Source organism: Tamandua tetradactyla, chromosome 20 (genome assembly GCF_023851605.1).
Source record: "Tamandua tetradactyla isolate mTamTet1 chromosome 20, mTamTet1.pri, whole genome shotgun sequence".
NCBI lineage: Eukaryota > Metazoa > Chordata > Mammalia > Pilosa > Myrmecophagidae > Tamandua > Tamandua tetradactyla.
In genome coordinates this window covers 57,989,844-58,007,560 of record NC_135346.1, presented here as the reverse complement: position 1 = coordinate 58,007,560, position 17,717 = coordinate 57,989,844, and the positions used below count along the sequence as shown (strand labels likewise).

The 17,717-nt window shown below is 57.7% G+C and overlaps 1 protein-coding gene across 8 annotated transcripts; it reads left to right on the top strand.

Annotated features, from left to right (window-relative positions):
* Positions 1–1,853: 1,853 nt before the first annotated feature.
* RNF44 (ring finger protein 44) lies at positions 1,854–17,360 on the top strand. Of its 8 annotated transcripts, none has more exons than XM_077137715.1 (11): positions 1,854–2,090; positions 11,968–12,119; positions 12,222–12,399; positions 12,821–12,988; positions 13,270–13,443; positions 13,535–13,696; positions 13,790–13,914; positions 14,204–14,291; positions 14,385–14,506; positions 14,670–14,769; positions 14,958–17,360. In XM_077137715.1, the coding sequence occupies exons 2-11, from the start codon at positions 12,013–12,015 to the stop codon at positions 15,018–15,020; spliced, it is 1,287 nt and encodes a 428-aa protein (XP_076993830.1). In that variant the 5' UTR covers positions 1,854–2,090; positions 11,968–12,012; the 3' UTR covers positions 15,021–17,360. The 8 variants fall into 8 exon arrangements, with proteins under 8 accessions (XP_076993830.1, XP_076993828.1, XP_076993827.1 ...); XM_077137713.1 differs by lacking the exon at positions 1,854–2,090 and adding an exon at positions 2,349–5,439 and having other exon boundaries at positions 13,294–13,443; XM_077137712.1 differs by lacking the exon at positions 1,854–2,090 and adding an exon at positions 2,350–5,439.
* Positions 17,361–17,717: the final 357 nt, after the last annotated feature.

The window sequence follows — 17,717 nt, the reverse complement described above, 5'->3', positions numbered from 1 at the left end:
AGCTGGTCAGAACCTCCCTCTTCCAAACCCTTCCCTAGGGATTCCTTTAAGTACCCCTTCTCAGCCCTCCCACTCCAACACACAGGCAGGGTTTGCAGCCAGGTAGACCTAGGCTCACTTCAGTCTTCCTGGCTGTGTGACCTGGGGCAAGCCACTCTCCCTCTCTGAGCCTTAGCTTCCACATCAGAAAAACAGGGGGAAGTTAAACAAGGAGGGCACTGTTTTCATTCAGTCCAGCCAGCAGCGCTCTGAGATGGACCATAACGTCTCTGAGCCCCCTGGGAATGCGACTCAGACTGGTGTCCCTCCCACTTCTGCGTTCCTTCAGTTAATAGATATGTGCGAGTGCCCACTTGGCGCCAAGCACTGTGCTGGGCACTGCGGGGATGGGGTGAGCATCCCTGCCCCCACAAAGGGAGGCTCTGTGTAAGGGCACAGTAGTTCAGGCCAAGAGAAAGGAGAGAGAATGCCAGGTCCGCAGGGGAACCCAAGACTACCTGGCTGGAACTCAAAGGCCATTTGTTCACGGGATTGGATGCTATTCGACAATACAAAAGAACAAACAAGCAAACCATGCTACAGCGTCTCAAACAGGACACTGAGCGAAAGAAGCCGGCCATTTACACAGTCAGCCAGCCATTCCATTTATGCGAAGTTCTAAACAGTTGACACTGATCTACAGTGACAGAAACCAGATCATTAGTTAAGTCTGGAGGGGACTGACTGGAAAGGGACACGGGGGAGCTTTCCTCGGGGATAGGAATGCTCTAGTTCTCGATCAGGGTTTTAGTTTTACGGTGGTATATAATTCACCGAGTTATACTAGCAAGATTTGTGCATCTTACTGCATGCCTGGAAATTGGGCTTTCCTATAGTTCTATAAAAATAATAAAAAAAATGTGTTGAAGAGTGAACGTGAGTGAGGCAGGAGGTGGGCTGCGGGTGTTAGATCTGACTGAAATCCCTGTCGCTTCCTTCCTAGCAGCGGGGCCCTAGACAAATCCCTTCCCCCTCACAATGCCTGTTTCCAAATTTATAAAAATAGGGATAATTTTCCCTCACTGGGTCGTTAGATTGAATTCACGTAAAGAATTTAGACACGCGTGGGACATGTCTAAATACTCAACAATGACTAAGCAAATGGAAGCTTTAAAAAAAAAATAAAAATAAAATAATCTGCCTCGAGTACCCCTCCCCGCAGAAGCTGAGACCTGCGCTGAGAAAGGGGAGCCCCGAGAGCAGTGTCTGGGAGGCGGGGCCTGCGGAGACCATAACTTCCGGCTGGAGCGGGGCACGCTGGGAATTGTAGTTCTCGTCCGTCTAATTCGCCCCAGGCTGCGGGTCGCCGGGGGCCCCTCAGGATGGTGATTCCGGGTCAGAGCAGGCATCGGTCATCCCGCAGTCCAGGCTCGCTCTACTAATGTAATTTGGGAAGCGGGGCCATAAGAGTCTTTCCCGACGTCTTAGCTGTCCGCTGCGTCCTCTTGTCACTGGAGCCTCCCAATCTACTTTTCAAGGAGGTATCATTTCGCAGACGAGGAAATGGCACAGGGAATGGTCCAAAGATCCTGGAGCCAAAATCTGCCGACCCTAGGCACATCGATCCTCACCCACCCTCTTTCCCCCCAAATCCGGCAAAGAAACGGCGTCAGCCACTCAGGCAAAGTCTCACATAAAGAAAGTGGACGGCTGGGAGGGAAGGCCCTCGGTGATTTGCCCTTGCTCGCCCTTTGTAGCCCGGCGCCGAGTGGGTGTGGCCACACGGAAGAGGCCGGGTGGGCGTGACAGAAAGACACCCCGCCCCCTTCCGCCTTGCGCGCCCCCCCCCCCCCGTTCGGCGCGTATGGTGCAGTCCGGGTGGTTCCACTCGCGTGCTGGAGAGGGGGGTGGGGACCTAAAACTGCGCAGCCAGCGTGGGCCCCACGCGCGTGCTCCGGTGGTGAGGTCCGCGGACGGTTCCACTGCGCTGGATCGGGGAGGGGGGGCCGCGGCAGGCGGCGCGCGGACCGCAGCGGGACCTGGACCCGGGGCTGCAGCGGGGAGCGACGCGCAAGCCGCCGGGTGGGGGTGGATCCCCGCCGCGGCCCCAGGTAACGCCGGGCCGGGACGCTGCGCTGTGCACCCCAGGCGCGGGACCAGCGAGAACGAAGCGACAGGGGGCGGTCTCGGGCCGGCAGAGTAGCGCTGGGGCTCCCACCGAGGCCTCTGCCTGACCCCGAAGGGCCGGCCTTTGCCGCCCGTGTCCGGGAGCCCGAACCGCGCCGCTCGTCGGCGGGGCCCCTAGGTTCAAGTACCCCAGCTCGCGGAGCCCTGCGGAACTACAGCTCCCAGTGTGCCCTGCGCTCCGCGCATGCCCCGATCGCCGCGCCCAGGCAGGACCCGGCTCCAGCTGGGACCCAGGCGTCCGAGACAGAGGGCCGGAGAGTCAGGTGCTCCAGCCCCTTGGCCTCGTCCCATCCGTCCCAGTCATTTTACCCACGTCCTCCCTACCGGTCTTGGGGAGCCGGAGCAGCCCAGGCCCTGCCCTGGAGCAGCTGCGGTCCCGGGGGACAGAAAACTGCATCCCAGCGCTGTGGGTACGGCATTCAGGATGTCGCGACGCCTGGGAACCAGAGAAGGTCTGGGACTTGGCCTAGGTCAAGCGAGCTTCCGCTGCCCGAGGGCCTCTAAGCCTGGGTTGGGAGAGGGGGCGGGAAGGCGGGGCGGATAGGGCGAAATAGGGAGCAGGTAGGAAGCTGGCCCTCGAGCAGGGGAGACATTTAAGAAGGACAGAAAATGGGGAGTTCTGTTGGACCCATCGCGCTCGGCATTCCTGCAGCCCCCGGTTTTCATCTCTGGACAATGTTCCCTTTTCTGCAGACAGTAGTGAGAGCTGCAGAGGGGTAGGGGTTGGGTCAGAAAGGGGAGCATCTCCCCAGAGCCACATCCACACAGCTCGCACACTCAAGGGCAGACCAGGACCCATAAGTCGAGCAGATTCTCTGCCTGAGATCTGCACACAGTGGGAGCCACTGTTGACTGACCGAGGTAGGTGTTCTCATTATCCCATTTTACACCTGGGCAAACTGAGACTCAGGCGGATTAGTGACTTCCCCAAGGTCACAGCGCTAGTAAGAGATAGAGCTGGGGCCCAAGCCCAGGCAGCCTGGCTTTAGAAGCTCTATCTAACCTTAAATGCTCTTCTGCCTCCTCAGAAACCTATGAGAGATGAACCTGGTGCCAGGCACAAACTCAATAAATGACATCTGTCACTATGTCACTAGTGTGACTATCCCGATTTTACAGAAGAGAAAGGAGGCAGACAGAGGCCAAGTAACTTGCACAAAGGCTCAAAGCTGGAGCCAAAGTGCTGCAAACCTGAGCCCTAGAACTGAGAATACCTCTGCAGACACCTCTCCCCCTCACCCACCCAGATCCCATCCCTCGTCTGTACAAACAGTTGCTTCTCCTGAGAGAAGCCCAGGGCTCAGGCTGAGGTGTAAGGGCAGCTGTGTTCAGGCCTGCCCTTAGTGGAGAGGACTTTTAGCCCCCACCTTAGTGTGTGCAAGGCTCCCTGCTAGGGGCTGGTGCTCACTGGTGTCTGGAAGATGAGTCCTGCTCTGACTCCACCAAGCTGTGCTGTGTTGTCACTGGGTGGCAACTCAACTTGTATGTTCCATCAGCATTATTGGGCCCTGCCTTTTTGCAAGAATGTTTGAGGGACCTTGGAAGAACAGAGCAAGATGCTTTCTGACCCTGAAGGAGAGCTGAAGGGAGACAGCCAGCTATCCTGGGCTCTTGGACAGGGCCCCAGGGGGAAACAAAGACCCGCCTTCCTCTTCCTGCCTAAGCCTGCTCAAGCAGGCCCTCCCATCCCCTGCAGATGAGGCCTGGGGAGGAAGCTGGAATGAAGTAGCATCAAGGGCTTTGTACTTGGAGGGACCAGGATTCAAGTCCCCTCTCTGCCACTCATCCATTCCCATCTCAAGCCACCTGTTCTCCTCTTGCCCCAGAGATGTTTGGGTTTTTGATTACCAAACAACCCCTGGGGTTCATGTTCCCTTGCATGAACCAAACTTAATTTGAGATTAGAATTTGATCTCATCTGTGCCCCTTGATGGCCCTGTTCTACTGGGGAAGACATACCACTTCGTGTCTCAGTCTCACAGGAACCTAGCCCTTAGGCCTTAGACCGGTGAGAAGGTGGTCAGGAGAGGACTTGCCCAAACCGTGTAGGGACCCCCTAGGACCCCCATTCCCTCACCGAGCTATACGGCAGATGCCGAGGCAGAGGAGTGCCACCCCCACCTGTGGTTTCTGGAGCCCGGTGGGCCCCACTTCCTCGTTCTGTGGTGTGGGAGTCACTTCCTGACTCTGAGCCCCTTTGTGCCTCTGTGAGATGAGCGTAAATAGTGCTTGCCCTGGGGGGGTAGGGGGTGGGGTAAGACTGAGGCTCACAGTTGGTGTGCAAGCCACATTCCCACCTGGAGCATCCAAAGCACAGGACTCTGTGAACCTGTGAGGGGGGCTGTCACTGCAAAGTCCAAATTTCTGGCTTCACTTGAAAACTTGGAAATTTTGATAAAACCAGGCCCCTGTCCCACTTACCCCACAGGCCAGCAAGGGAGTGATTCTACATGTGTCTAGAGAGGTTTTCCAGATCAGGGACAGATGCTGTTTTGGTCCTGGGGTCCCCTGGAAAGGCAGGGGCGGTTCACTGAGGTCCCCCCATGACCCGGGGCTGCACCAGGTTCAACAATGTGAAGAAGGTCATGGGTGAGAGAAGACAGGGCAGGGATTTCCTAGATCTGTAGGATTGGGGGCAAGAGCCAAACCCATTGTCCCTTCGTTGCGCATCTATTTCCTAGTATGAGCCAGACTCTGGCCTGGGTGATGCAGTGAGGGGGGTGGGCAGTGACACAGAGACAGCGCTCTCCTGTCACGATGCGCCGTGATATTAGTTTCACAGTGCACGGAGGGAGCCCAGAGCTGCCTGACTTCCAGGTGACAGGTCAGGGAGGCTCAGAAGGGGTAGTCTTTGAGCCCTAAAGTTTGAGCAGGATTTTTCCAGAGTGAGTAGGGGCCGATGAGGACATTTTAGGCAGAGGCTTGGTGGTAAAACGTACATAACTGAATTGTGACTGCAGAGGGGGGATGGTAAGATATCCTCACTCTGTGGCCTTGGGCCAGTCACGTCCTCTCTTTGAGCCACAGACCCTCCTCTATTAAATGGAGCTAGGTAACCCTGAGGGTGGCTGCCTTCCAGTGAAAGCCAGATTTCAACACACTTTAAAATGCTGACCCCCCCCCCTCCAGGCATGGTGGAGGATTATTGTGTGTGATATACAGCGATTGTGACAGGACTTTGTACAATATTAAATGGCATGAGATGCATCTAGTGTGTGTGTGGGGTGGAATTGAATGCAAGCTGGAGACATCATAAATAGCTTCCTGAAAGAGGTGAGACAGAAGCAGAGTCTTAAAGGATGAAGAAGAATGGATTGGTAGAAAGGAAGAGAGAGGGTCTCCCTGGCAAAGGCAGGCAGGGAATGCTCAAGGGACATAATTGTAGGAGACGGGAAGTGAGCCTGAAACTGTGTATGTGTTTTAAGCCTAGCCCTGAAGGCCAGGCTCATGCGTGATTGACAGTAGGGAGCCACCGCAGGCTGGCTACCGGTAGTTGGGTACTGGTCTTACAAATGGCATCCTTGGAATGGGGGAAGGGTTTTCTAATTACTCTTTTGTAGTGGGGGGAAAAGTATAAGGTTGGGTAGTTCCTAAGAGGTGAAGGGAGAGTTGAGAAGGAGACAAGTAGAAGGCATCACCATATCCTTCCCCATTTGTTCTTATGAGAGCAGCTTTTTTTTTTTTTTTTTTTTTTTTTTTAACATGGGCAGGCACAGGGAATCGAACCCGGGTCTTTTGGCATCGCAGGCAAGCATTCCTGCCTGCCGAGCCACCGTGGCCCGCCCATGCAAGCAGCTTTTAACAGTGATGGCTATAGTCTGGTATTCCAGGTAGGATCTGTAGCACTGCTTCATGAACTGGAGTCCATCTTCAGTCATAATGTCACTGCCTGCTGCTGGTCTGAACAATAACTGCCTTAAGCATGTCTGTTCCCCAAACTCTTCCTTCTCAATGATTTCATTGGACAACTTTCTTGAAAGGGAACTTCTGGATCCTAAGGGAACAGAAATCTTTATGGCTTAAAACATACTCTGTTACAGTCGTTTTCTTTTAAAAAATTTTTTCAGTAGGCTATACTGTACAGGGTTTTAAAAAAAAGGCAAACGTACAAAAGTATATACAATAAAAGGTCTCTCTCTGGACCCAGTTCTCCCTGGGGACAATTGTTAACCAGTTTTCCTGCATACCCTTGCAGAAATATTCTAGGCAGCTGTTGTATGTATCTACTTTATATATATATGTATGTATGTATGTATGTATGCATGTAAATTGATACATAGGGTTACAGTGTTTAGTATTTTGCTTTCAGTTATTTTAAAACGGGATTACAAAATACACCAAAGCAGCATAGAAAATGACACAGCCCTCCAGTAGCCCGCCACCTAGGTTTAACATGTTAACGTCTTTTGGTGGCACCGTGTTTGTTTAGAGCTGTCTTGGAGGTAGCTCCATGTCAGTGCAGCTCCAGCTGCTTTTTAAGGTGGCAGCTAATAATGATATGGATTCACCATTCTTTATTTTGCCTGACTCCAGCGCTCGGATCTCTAGGATATTGCTGACTTTTTGCTTAAATAATCCATGTAGAGGTAATACCCCACCCACTTAGTGAGTCTGCCCCGAGAACCACAGGGGAACGAGGCTTGCTTTTGGCCTGGTTTCAAATTCCTGGCTGGCCACACTTGGTAGCTGTGTGACCTGGGGCGGGTGAACCCTCTAGAGCCTCGTTTTCTCCATCGGTAAAGTGAGTGGGCTGTAGTAGTAACCCTCTCTCTCCCAGCTGGTGGGAGTGGTGTAGTAGAAAACTAAGGATTTATAAAGCCTGGTTCCCAGAGCAGGGGCTCTCAGCGAGGAAATCCACCTAGTCCAGGCCCAAACCTGAGAAAGCTGGGGTGCCTGAGCCAGCCGCTCAGCCTCAAGCTGCAAGCTGTTCCCCGCCCCTTTCCTCGGCCACGCTGGGGGCGGGGCGCTTGGGTGTCTCTGTGACGTCACCGCGCGCAGGACCAATCCCTCTGCCCGGCAGACGTTAGCTTGTTTGCATCGGTTGCCCGCCATTGGTCCGTTGGCCGGTCCAGTCCCAGCTTCTTAAAGCCACCGCGTAGTATAAACGAGAAGCTGGGCGGCCAGGCCATGATGTCATTGGGGCGCAGCAGCTCTTGGGGCTGACGTCATCTCCGGGGAGGTTGCCGGCCCAGGGCTGTTAGGGCCATCCTAACCACTCCGGCTGACTTAAGAGGCCGCCCCCCGTCCCGCCGTGGATCAACCTCCATTGCACCGAAGTGTCCCAGGCGGCGCCCCGACCCCGAGAAGAGAACCATGACACAGTAAGTCCAGGCTGCGACTCTCCCGGCGGGTTCCACTTCTCAGGCAGGGAAACCCAGGCTCAGAGGCCATGTGGTTTGCGAGTTTGCAAAGCATCTTCGAGTTGCAGCCGATCAGTTCTGCCCACCCCGGGGTCTCCTAATCTTTTGGTCAAGCCATGTGGCCCTGCCCCTTGCCTCTTGACTAACGCTGCGGTCACTTTAAGCACGAAGGTGGGGGCCAGGAGGAGGTTTTAAAAAAAGCTCTGCCTTTCAAGATGGCGGCCCACTAGTCCGGTCCCCTGCCGCGGCAAATGATTGGCTCTCAGAGGCCCCCGCGGGGCGGGGCTCCTGGCGCTGGGCGGGGCCGCCGCGGGCTCGTAGCCCGCTGCTGTTTGCTGGAGCCTCCCGGCGCGCCCCCGCGTTTTCCCCCTCCCACCTGGCGCGCGACCCCGCCGCTCCGAATGTTGTGAATCAAATGTGAGGTTTGTTACCTTCGGCTGCCGCCGCGGACAGTTCTTAAAGGGCCAGCCGCGCGGAGCCGGCCGCCTCTTGCTCGCGCTGCCCGAAGGCCTGGGCCGAGAGGAGCGGACCGCGCGTGGGCCTCGCGAGGCAGAAGCCGTCGGGCGGACAACAAAGAGAGGGCCCCGGAAGGATTCGGGCTGCCCCCGGACTGGGGGGTGGGGAGGGGAGCACATTGTTCCGAAGGGCGGGGGCTCTTAAAGGGTCCGGGCAGCCCCCTCCCCCGCCCCCCCTGCCCAGCTTGGCTGCCCTAGATCCGGAACAAAGGAGTCAGCGTGTGGCCGGGCGGACGAAGGTGAGTCGGGGCCAGGGCTCCCCACTCCCGATTCCCGCATCCCTGGGGCTCCTGCCTCGCTCCTCTGGAACTGGGGACCGTGATCTAGCTGGTTCCACAGGGGTTAATCAGTGGGGGCAATGAGGTCCCGGGGGGTCTGGGACCCTCGGAGCGTCCCCCGAGGCCCAGCTCGGTCTCCCCTTTCGGGAGGCTGAGCGCTGCGGTTGGAGAGGAAGGAGCCGCCCCCTCCCCCTGCCACCACCACTTCCTTTGTTGTTGCTTTTGTCTCACGCCGCGCACATGGTCCAGGATCTTAAAGTCACAGCGCTCCGACCCCGGCGCCGCAGTCTGGTTCTCTGACCCCCGGGGCACTCCAAGAGCCGCACAAAGGAGTGGGGGTGGGGGGTCGCGGGAGGCATCTCTCGGGGGCGAGTGTCGGCGTCTTGGTTCCCCTAGCCCCATCCCTGGGGGAAGGGTGAACTGAAGAAGGTCCCTGGAGCCCCACAGCCTGCACCTGGCTGTGTTGGGGAGGGACCTGCCCTTCTGGGACACTGGCTTCCTCCCACTGATGCGACCACCTGATTTCTTCACTTGCCTCTTCTGGACCTAGTTTGGGGTGTCCTAGGAAGGAGAGACTTCCAGCCCCATTTTGCAGTCGTGGCAACTGAGACATAAAGAAGCAGGGATTTCCTTGCCCAAGGTCACCCAGGGAGTCAGGGCTGGCCAAGGATCCAAACCTGGTGTGGTTCGGCCCTCAACCACGTCCGGGCACCACTCATAGCAAGCTCCACCTGCCCACCGAGAGGGCCAGGTGTTAGGCGATTTCTCCTCCTGCTGGAGTCCAACTCAAGCTCCCTGAGTCAGCCTTTGCTCATCTGCAAAAGGGGTGAGGAGGAGTTGGGGGGTGCCTGTACCTGCAAACAGCCCCCAGGCCCAAATGTCTTGGGGGGGCCTTTCTAAGCCATGGTGGGGGTAACTGCTTGGGGCACTGGAGGTAGGGAGTTGCTTGCCTCCTGGGAGTGGGAGAACCACCAGGTGCCACCTTACAGGCAAGACTGGATTGAGGGCTGGCAGCCTGCAAAGCCACGTTTCCTCAGACCACTGAGTGCACAGCACAGAGGAGGGGAGCAGGTAGCGCAGTCAGTGGATGGCTGTTTGACCTTGAGCAAGTTGCTAGCTTCTACGGGCCTCATTTGCGTTTCTCCATGATGGGATTAATCATAGGTGCCCTAAGGAGGACAAGAAGCCTCCCGACCTTCTTCCTTAGCTACGTAGGAGCTAAGACACCTACATTTCCATCCCTTTCTGGCTTTGTGGCTTAAAAGCAAGTTAACTTCCTTTTCTTGGGGTTTCAATTTCCTCACAGTGAAGTGGGTGTGTCCCCTCTGTGCCACCTCTCTTCTTGAAAGGGTTTCAAGAACCTTGGTTCCTCCCTTCCCTGCCGGGACACGGTCTTTCCCAGCTGCCTCTTGTGAAGCTGGCAGTGGCACCCAATTTGTGCTGGTGGGGCCAGAGGCCGGCAGTATTTTATTTCTAATAGTGATCATTCACACCCCAGTCAAGTTTAAACTTCACAGATGACACTGTCCTTGCCCTGAGCCATCCTTGTCAATGCACTGGGAGGTAGTAGTTATTGAGCTGTCCCCATTTTACCCAAGCTGAGGCTCAGAGAGGGGAAGGCACTGATCCGAGCTCTTCAGCCAAGATTCTGCCCAGAACTCGAGGCTGTCATGTGTGGGAGCATGAGGGTTGATAGTACCATCATTCCCAACTGGGGGAGGCCGTTCTGCTTACTGGCTTGGTTTCTCAGCAACTTGTTGGCTTCCCTTCCCTGAGGAGAGGGTGTCTCTGAATGTGGCTGGTCCTGGAGCAGATGCCCACAGGCCTGGCACAAGGGGAGCACCTGAGGCCAGTGGCTGGAGACTGGGGGTGCCACAGTCACAACTCAGCTGCTTTGACCTCTCTGAGCCTCAGTTTCCCTACTTCCCAGGGTTGCTGTGAGGATTCATCAAGATGGCACAAGGAAAGCCCTTGGCACATGGGAAGTGCTGTTAATATTCCTTGTTGGCAGAACTGTGGAGTCCCAGGATCTCTGAGGTCACCTAGAGCAGAGGTTTCCACACCCGGCTGGGCCATAGAAAGATGCGGGGAAAGTTGTTAAAAATCTTGTTTCCCAACCCTTTAAAGGTTCTGGTCCAGAAGTTCTGGAGGGGGCTGGGGTTCCTTCGAGTTACCCTAGATTCTCATTTGCTTTGGATGGGTAGTTAGCGAGAGCCAGGGAGACTGCAGGTGTGCCTGACCACGCCAGGGTTCACAAACCCAATCCTTGCATAGGCAGGCAGGACACGGGCCTGTGGTGGCCTGCAGAGAAAGCCCATGCTCCAGCAAAGGGGCAGCTGGGGGTGGCCCAGCAGAAATGAGGGCCCAGTGGGTCCAGGTTTTTTGCTCTTCTCACCCCACACCCACACCCCTCTCTTGAAAGGCCGGGTTTTTCTGTAATTTCCTAGTCTTTCCTTATTACCACTAGCTTCTTCGCTGCCAGCCTGTCTGATCAGCTGTTTTTCAGAGAGGGCCCATTTTCCATGTCAGGCCTGCCCTGTGCTGGCCACATGGTGGGTCCCTGGAGCCTGCTGAAGGAGGGCAGGTTCCAGCCCTTGCACATACTGTGCTAGCTGTTGTGACATCCTGTAAAGTAGAGACCTTGATCTCAGGCGGGCGGGAATTGAGAATTGGGGCTCCTGCTTGTGGGGCCTGGCCCACAGGGCGAGATAGATTCTGGCCACTGATGGCAGGAAGGAACAGGGTGCTAGGGGGCAGTCTTGCTGGCTGGGTCAAGAGCAGGGTGGCGTTCGAATTGGGTATCAGGATGCATAGGAGCTCCGTCAGGTAGGGGAGGGGTGGTGGGTCCCCCTCCTTGTGGCAGAAAGAGCTTGAACGAAGGGCTGCTCCTGCCTGGCCTTCCCCTGCCGGTGCCTCATCCCAGTCCAGAGCAGCCTCCTGAAGCTGAGGGGGTGATTGGAAGCCTGAGACAGAGCTGGGTGCCCCAACTTCCCCCAACTGAACCCCCTGGAGGACACCCTGCCCCACCCCACTCGACTTCCGCCCTGAGGTTCTTGCTTCCCTTTTTTCTTCCCCAGCGAGCCCTGTCTCCCCTTTGGGGCCAGTGCCCAGCCTCCTTTGTCACCTCCACTGTGAAGCCCTTGCCCACCCAGTGGGCAGCGAGGGGCTTGTAGCCAACCTGCTACCCAGCTTTAACACTTGCTCTGGAGCCTGGGGCATGTCCCTTCCTTTTTCTGAGCCTCAGTTTCCCCTCGGTAAAATGGAGCCAACAGTACCTTCCTTAATGAATAGATGAAGTCACAGTTGGACAGGTGCTTTGGGAATAGGTTAAAGACAAAAAGAAAACCATCCCGTTTTAGACCGGAAGTCCCCAAGGGCTGGAACTAGGCCTGAACCTCTTACTTGCCAAGAGCAGGAGCCACACTGAGTCCCTGGCCTGCCTGGAGTCCATCCTGAGTCAGCCAGGTGGAAAGGAGGGAGCCCTGGTCTGTCGGCACAGGAGTGCCCAGAAGGGACGGCCCGGAGGGGAGCCGTGGCAAAGGTCCTGGCTCTCGGACTGCAGAGGTCCCAGTCTGTCTCCCCGACCCCTAACGGGGCGGGTGACCAGACTTCGCTGTGCCTCAGTTGTCTTGTCTGCTTCCATCCTAGGGTTGGGAGCCCCGGCCCAGCCCCTCTACCCCGTCGCCACCCCTGATGCGACCATGGGCTCTGGCAGTGACTAGGTGGCCGCCCTCTGCCCCCGGGGGCCAACGGCGATTCTCAGCAGGAGCCGGCAGCCCACCTGGCCAGCTCCGCCAAAGGTAGGAAGGAGCCTCCCTCCCCGGGGAGCCCAGGACCCCTGGGGCTGAGGCAGGGAGGGGCGCGGCCCCCTCAGTCCTACCAGGGCCTCCTCTCTGGTGCAGCCCCGGCCGCGAGGGCCCGCCTGCCCAGGATGAGCGCCTCCCCTCCCAGCAGCTGCCGCCCCCCACACCGCACCTCCCTGTAGAGGAGCACCGAGCCGCGGCTCCTGCCGGCGGGAGCCCCCGGATGCTGCACCCGGCCACCCAGCAGAGCCCGTTCATGGTTGATCTCCACGAGCAGGTAGGCAAACCGTCCCTCTGCAACCCCCACTTCCCCCCAGCACACCCCATCCAGGCCCTGGCAAGCCCAGGAGGAGAGGAAACAAAGCCCTGATTTCCCCCTTGCTTAACTCATCACATGCTCAAGGGACGTGTTATTGGTCTCGTTTACAGGTAGGTAAACTGAGGCCCAGAGAAGGGAAGGGCCTTCCTTGGGGCCACAGAGTAGATGAGCAGAGCTAGAAGTCCCTCGCGGATTTCCAGAGGGTTCTCTTTGTCCCCAGTGGGCCGGGGGACAGCCTGGGCTTTTTGGCTAGCTAGGGTTGTGAAGGGTGTAGGGAAGGGAGCTGGGTGGGCCCCAGGACTGGCTGGACTTTCTCTTGGCAGCAGCCGTGTGGCCAGGTTTCCTCCCTGCAGGTTGCTGGGCTTTTCTCCACCCACAGGTGCATCAGGGACCCATCCCTCTGTCCTACACGGTCACCACAGTGACCACCCAGGGCTTCCCGTTGCCCGCGGGTCAGCACATCCCTGCCTGCAGCACCCAGCAGCTCCCAGCATGCTCCGTGATGTTCAGCGGGCAGCATTACCCCCTCTGCTGCCTCCCGCCCCCGGTGAGTGAGCATCTCCGCCTCTTACCCACCCTCCCGCGGGCTGAAAGCCCCCTGGCAAGGGCTGGCAGAGTGCCTGCCTGGGCTCCAGGCCAGGACCCTCCCCGCCAAAGCATGCACGTGTCCACGCGCAGCAGGGCCTCACAGCTCTGGGCCTGCGGGGCGTAGCATGCCTTGCCTAGGTAGCCTCGGCCGGGGGTGGCTTCCTGTGTGCTGCGTGGTAGGGACCCTGGGCTGGAACGGCTGGCCTGGTCGCCAGCGTGGGCCCGGCCCTCTCTCGGCAGCTGATCCAGGCGTGCACCATGCAGCAGCTGCCGGGGCCCTACCAGGCCTACCCCCACCTCATCTCCAGTGACCACTACATCCTGCATCCCCCGCCGCCTGCCCCACCACCCCAGCCTGCCCACGTGGCACCTCTTGGGCAGTTCTTGTCACTGCAGACCCAGCATCCCCGGATGGTGAGTCTCAAGGGGGCTGGTTGTGAGGAGCTGGGGACTTCCCCTGTTCCCCCCCCCGCCAACCGTGCTGACCCGAGCCCACCCCTCCCAGCCCCTGCAGCGGCTCGACAGCGATGTGGACCTGCGGGGGGACCAGCACCCCCTGGGTGGCTTCACCTATCCCGCCTCTGCGCCCGGCCCTACCCTGGCCCCGTCTGTGCCTCTGCACTACCTGCCCCACGAGACGCTGCCCCAGGAGCTGTCCTTTGGCGTGGTGAGTGCCATTGGCCCGCCCTGGGCTGCTGGGGCCATGGGGAAGGCTGGCCCACCGGGCTGACGCCCCTGCACCCCCGTCCCCCTGTTGTAGCCCTATTCCCATGTGATGCCACGGAGACTGAGCACCCAGAGGTACCGCCTGCAACAGCCGCTGCCCCCGCCACCCCCGCCACCGCCACCGCCACCTTATTACCCCAGCTTCCTGCCCTACTTCCTGTAAGTACCAGCAGATCGGCCCCAGAGCCCCATGATGCTTTGCTCTCCCCGGGCCTCTGGCGGTTAGACTCAGGCACAGCCCCTTGGGACTGCCAGGCCCACCAAAGCAGACATCCTGCTGCCCACCCCCCATCCCTCCCATTTGTCCCCAGGGCCCCCCCCCCATGATACCCTGGGGTCCCTGCTGTGAGCTGTCCAGAGCTCTGGGCTTGATTTGCATGGAGGGAATCGGCTTGGTGCCCGCCACCCCACCACCCTTCTCCCAGGGCCCTTGCTTGTCTCCTTCCAGCTCAATGCTGCCGATGTCACCAACAGCAATGGGACCCACCATCAGCCTGGATCTCGACGTGGACGATGTGGAAATGGAGAACTATGAGGTCCTGTTAGGGGAACCTGGGAGGTTGGGCGGTAGATGGGGGGAGCACCTCCAGCCCCGGGAGCTGCTGACACTCTCCATCTCCTGCCTCCAGGCCCTCCTGAACCTGGCAGAGCGGTTGGGAGACGCCAAGCCCCGAGGCCTCACCAAAGCAGACATAGAACAGCTTCCGTCCTACCGCTTTAACCCTGACAGCCATCAATCGGAGCAGACCTTGTGAGCGCCCTGCCTCGTGCGCCTCCTTGAGCCACCTGGGCCCCGGTGCTAGGGATGGGTGGGGTGGGGGGAGGGCCACTTCACTTGCAAGGGCTGGGAGCTCTGCCACAGACCCTCCCTCGTCAACAGAGTTAAAGGTGGGTGGTGCCACGCTTTTCCCCAGGTGTGTCGTCTGCTTCAGTGACTTCGAGGCACGGCAGCTGCTCCGGGTTCTGCCCTGCAACCATGAGTTCCACACCAAGTGTGTCGACAAGTGGCTGAAGGTAAGGACCGGGGGGCGGGGGAGGGGGGGCTGGCGCTCCTTGTTGGGGGAAGGGAGGAGGCGGGCATCCTAGGTTTCCCATCTGATCTTTACCATCATCTGGAAGTTCTGGCCCCATTCAGCCGAGCAGATGAACAGACGCAGGTGGGGACAGGTGAGAATGAATCCTGATGGCGGCTGTTCCCGCAGGCCAACCGGACCTGCCCCATCTGCCGGGCCGACGCCTCTGAGGTGCCCAGAGAGGCTGAGTGAGGCCGCACAGCTGCGCGGGAGAGCCCTGCCCGCAGCTCTGGAAACCCCAGCGGGTGACCAGGGAGGACAGGGAGGGAACAACCTGGGCCTGCCCCGTCGTTCTCGCCTGCATCTCCAGAGCTGGCACCCGGGTCAGCCCCACGAGAAGCCCCTGCAATAAGCCCCTGCATTTGCCAAGCTCCAAAGACTTCTTCCCTGGTCTGCCTGGCTGTCCGCCCACCTCGGAGCTGCCTGAGTGTCCCTAGCGATCTCCCCTCTCTTTGCTCTCGGGTCTGTCTCCTTTCTCCTGCTGGCACTGGGAGCCAGGGGTGTGGCTTGTGGAGATCCTTGGCCCCAGGTTGGGCAAAAGGGCCATTCTCTTGGGTTGTCTGGTCTCTTGCACTGAAATGTGTGCCCTCTGCCCTGGTGGCAGCGACAGGCACTCAGATGGACAGGCGGTGGCATGAGGCTATTTTTTGAGCCCCAGGGCTGGGTCCTTCTGCCTTGATCCCAGGCAGACATAGGCCGCCAGCCCCACCCAGGTGGCTGTAAGGGGCTCCCTAGAGCACCCTCCCACGGGCACAACATTCCACCTTCCACCCCAGGCCCCAAGGGGTTGGGAGGCAGGCGCTGGGCCAGGGTGGCGCTGTCTGCCCGGGAGAGTGCCCCCCTGTGCTCCTGGTGATTGCCCCTCTGTGCCAATGACAGGGGCCACACCTGTGCCCGACCTCCCCCCACCCCTTCTGTCGTTTTGCATGAACGTGGGGAGCAGCAGATTTTGTTCATTCATTTGGCCCAGAATTGCGTGTGGGATTTGGGGGTGTGGGTTTGAAAAAGGAAAAACATTTTTTTGTTTGTTTCAATTTGGTTTAATGGTGGGGGTGAGTCTGGGAAGCCACCAGGACCAAGAGAGAGCCCATGGGGTAGGGGAAGGGTCTGCTTGCATGTATGTGGCCAGGGCTGGGCCTGGGCCTGCGCTGGGAGGCCGGGCAGGGCATTGGGGGGTGGGGGGGTGGTCTGCTCAGCTGATAACTGCCATGCACTGTCCTGCACACGTCCCCACAGCCTCCCGGGACCCCACGCTTTTCAGGGCATTTCTCCCTCCAGCCAGGACCTGCTTCCCACCTGCCTGGGTGAGCCTTCTCCAGGGAAGTCCCAGGAGGATGGGGGCTGGGGACGGCGTGGGTCCCGGAGCCCTGCCTGGGGAGGGCCCCCCGGGAGAGGCTGGCTGAGCCACCCTCCCCCCCCTGCCCCGCCCCTGCCATCCTGGGGCCCTGTCCCTTTCTTACCCCCCCAGCTGGGGTCGCTGTGGCGAACGGACCGCGTGTGGGGCCGGCACATCCTAGCAGGCAGCCCCTGGCGCCTGCTGCCTCAGGGATGCTCCAACCACCCTCGTTTACCCCGCAGCAGCCCCGCGTCCCGTCCCACCCCACCCCACCATGGGGCCCCAGCAGCCTGGCCCCACCCCCGTGGAGAACCCAAAGTCTTACTGTATATAACTCCAGGTGACGTTTCTATATTTATAGCAGTGTTGAAAACCCATATGTTTTACACAGAACCACCCTCTCCAACCCCCCCACCCCTTCCTCCCCCACCCCAACAAAAGGTTTTTTCAAAACCCTCGACGGTTCCTGGGCCAGGTGGGAACAGGCTCGCGGAGTGGGTGGCAGCTGCAGCAAGGAGTCGAACCAGCAGCTACCGGGGGCGGGCGGGGTGGGGGGGGTGGTGTAGAACACAACGTATAAAAAAAAATCATTCAGAAAACAAGATTTATATAACAATTATTTAGGATGTTTGTGATTTGCCGACCTTGCTATAGATGCCATGTCACCAATGATTCCCTGTGGTGGGGGCTTGTCATTGTTTACTCTCTTATTTACCAACTTCTGCCCCTAGGCATGAGCGTGGGCACCAACCCCCCAGCCCCGCCTGGGCCCAGCGCCCCAGCACCTGTGTTCTGTGTTAGAAAGGTTCTTATGGATATATATATATGTATGTATTTAATTACATATATATATGTAATTTGGGGGGGCCCTATTCCTTGCACATTTTACAGTTACCTCATTTTTCCCATGTATGTATTTGAGAAAATGCTAATATATAGAGAAAAAAATGGTTCTTAAAGCTTAAATGTGTGGTTTTTTCCATTCCATTGGATTCACATTGGTTTGTAGCATTTAACATAACTAGTATGTTGTATTATATATATGTGTATACTGATTGAAAATTTTTAACAGATTTGTACTTTTTTTAAAATGAAAGTTGCTAGTTCTGCTTGACCAAGTAGTGCAATCATTATTTTTTTTAATATTGTTGCTGATTTCAGAGGGATATTCACTAATAAATGTATGATGTATACCAGGTGTGGCCCGAGCTGCCGTTGGCTGTCTTTGTTCTTTGGATGGGGGGTGGGGGGTGGGGAGAGGAAGAGGTGGGCAGAAAAGATTGATGGCTGCCGTGGAGCCTTGGGGAAATCAGTGCCCGCGTGCTTAAAAGGGATCTGTCAAGCCAGTTCAATGATGACTTGCTCTTGAGCCATCTGTTTCACAAACAAACAAGGCAGAGTTCTGTTGACAATGACAGGACCCCATCTGACTGGTTTAGGGGAACAGTCACTGTTCTGCAATGTAAATTTTGGGGGTAGTTTCTGCCTCATGCATGACTGGATCAGGGATTTGGGGCAGTCCTTAAGAGACACGGTTCCCCTTATCTTACAGC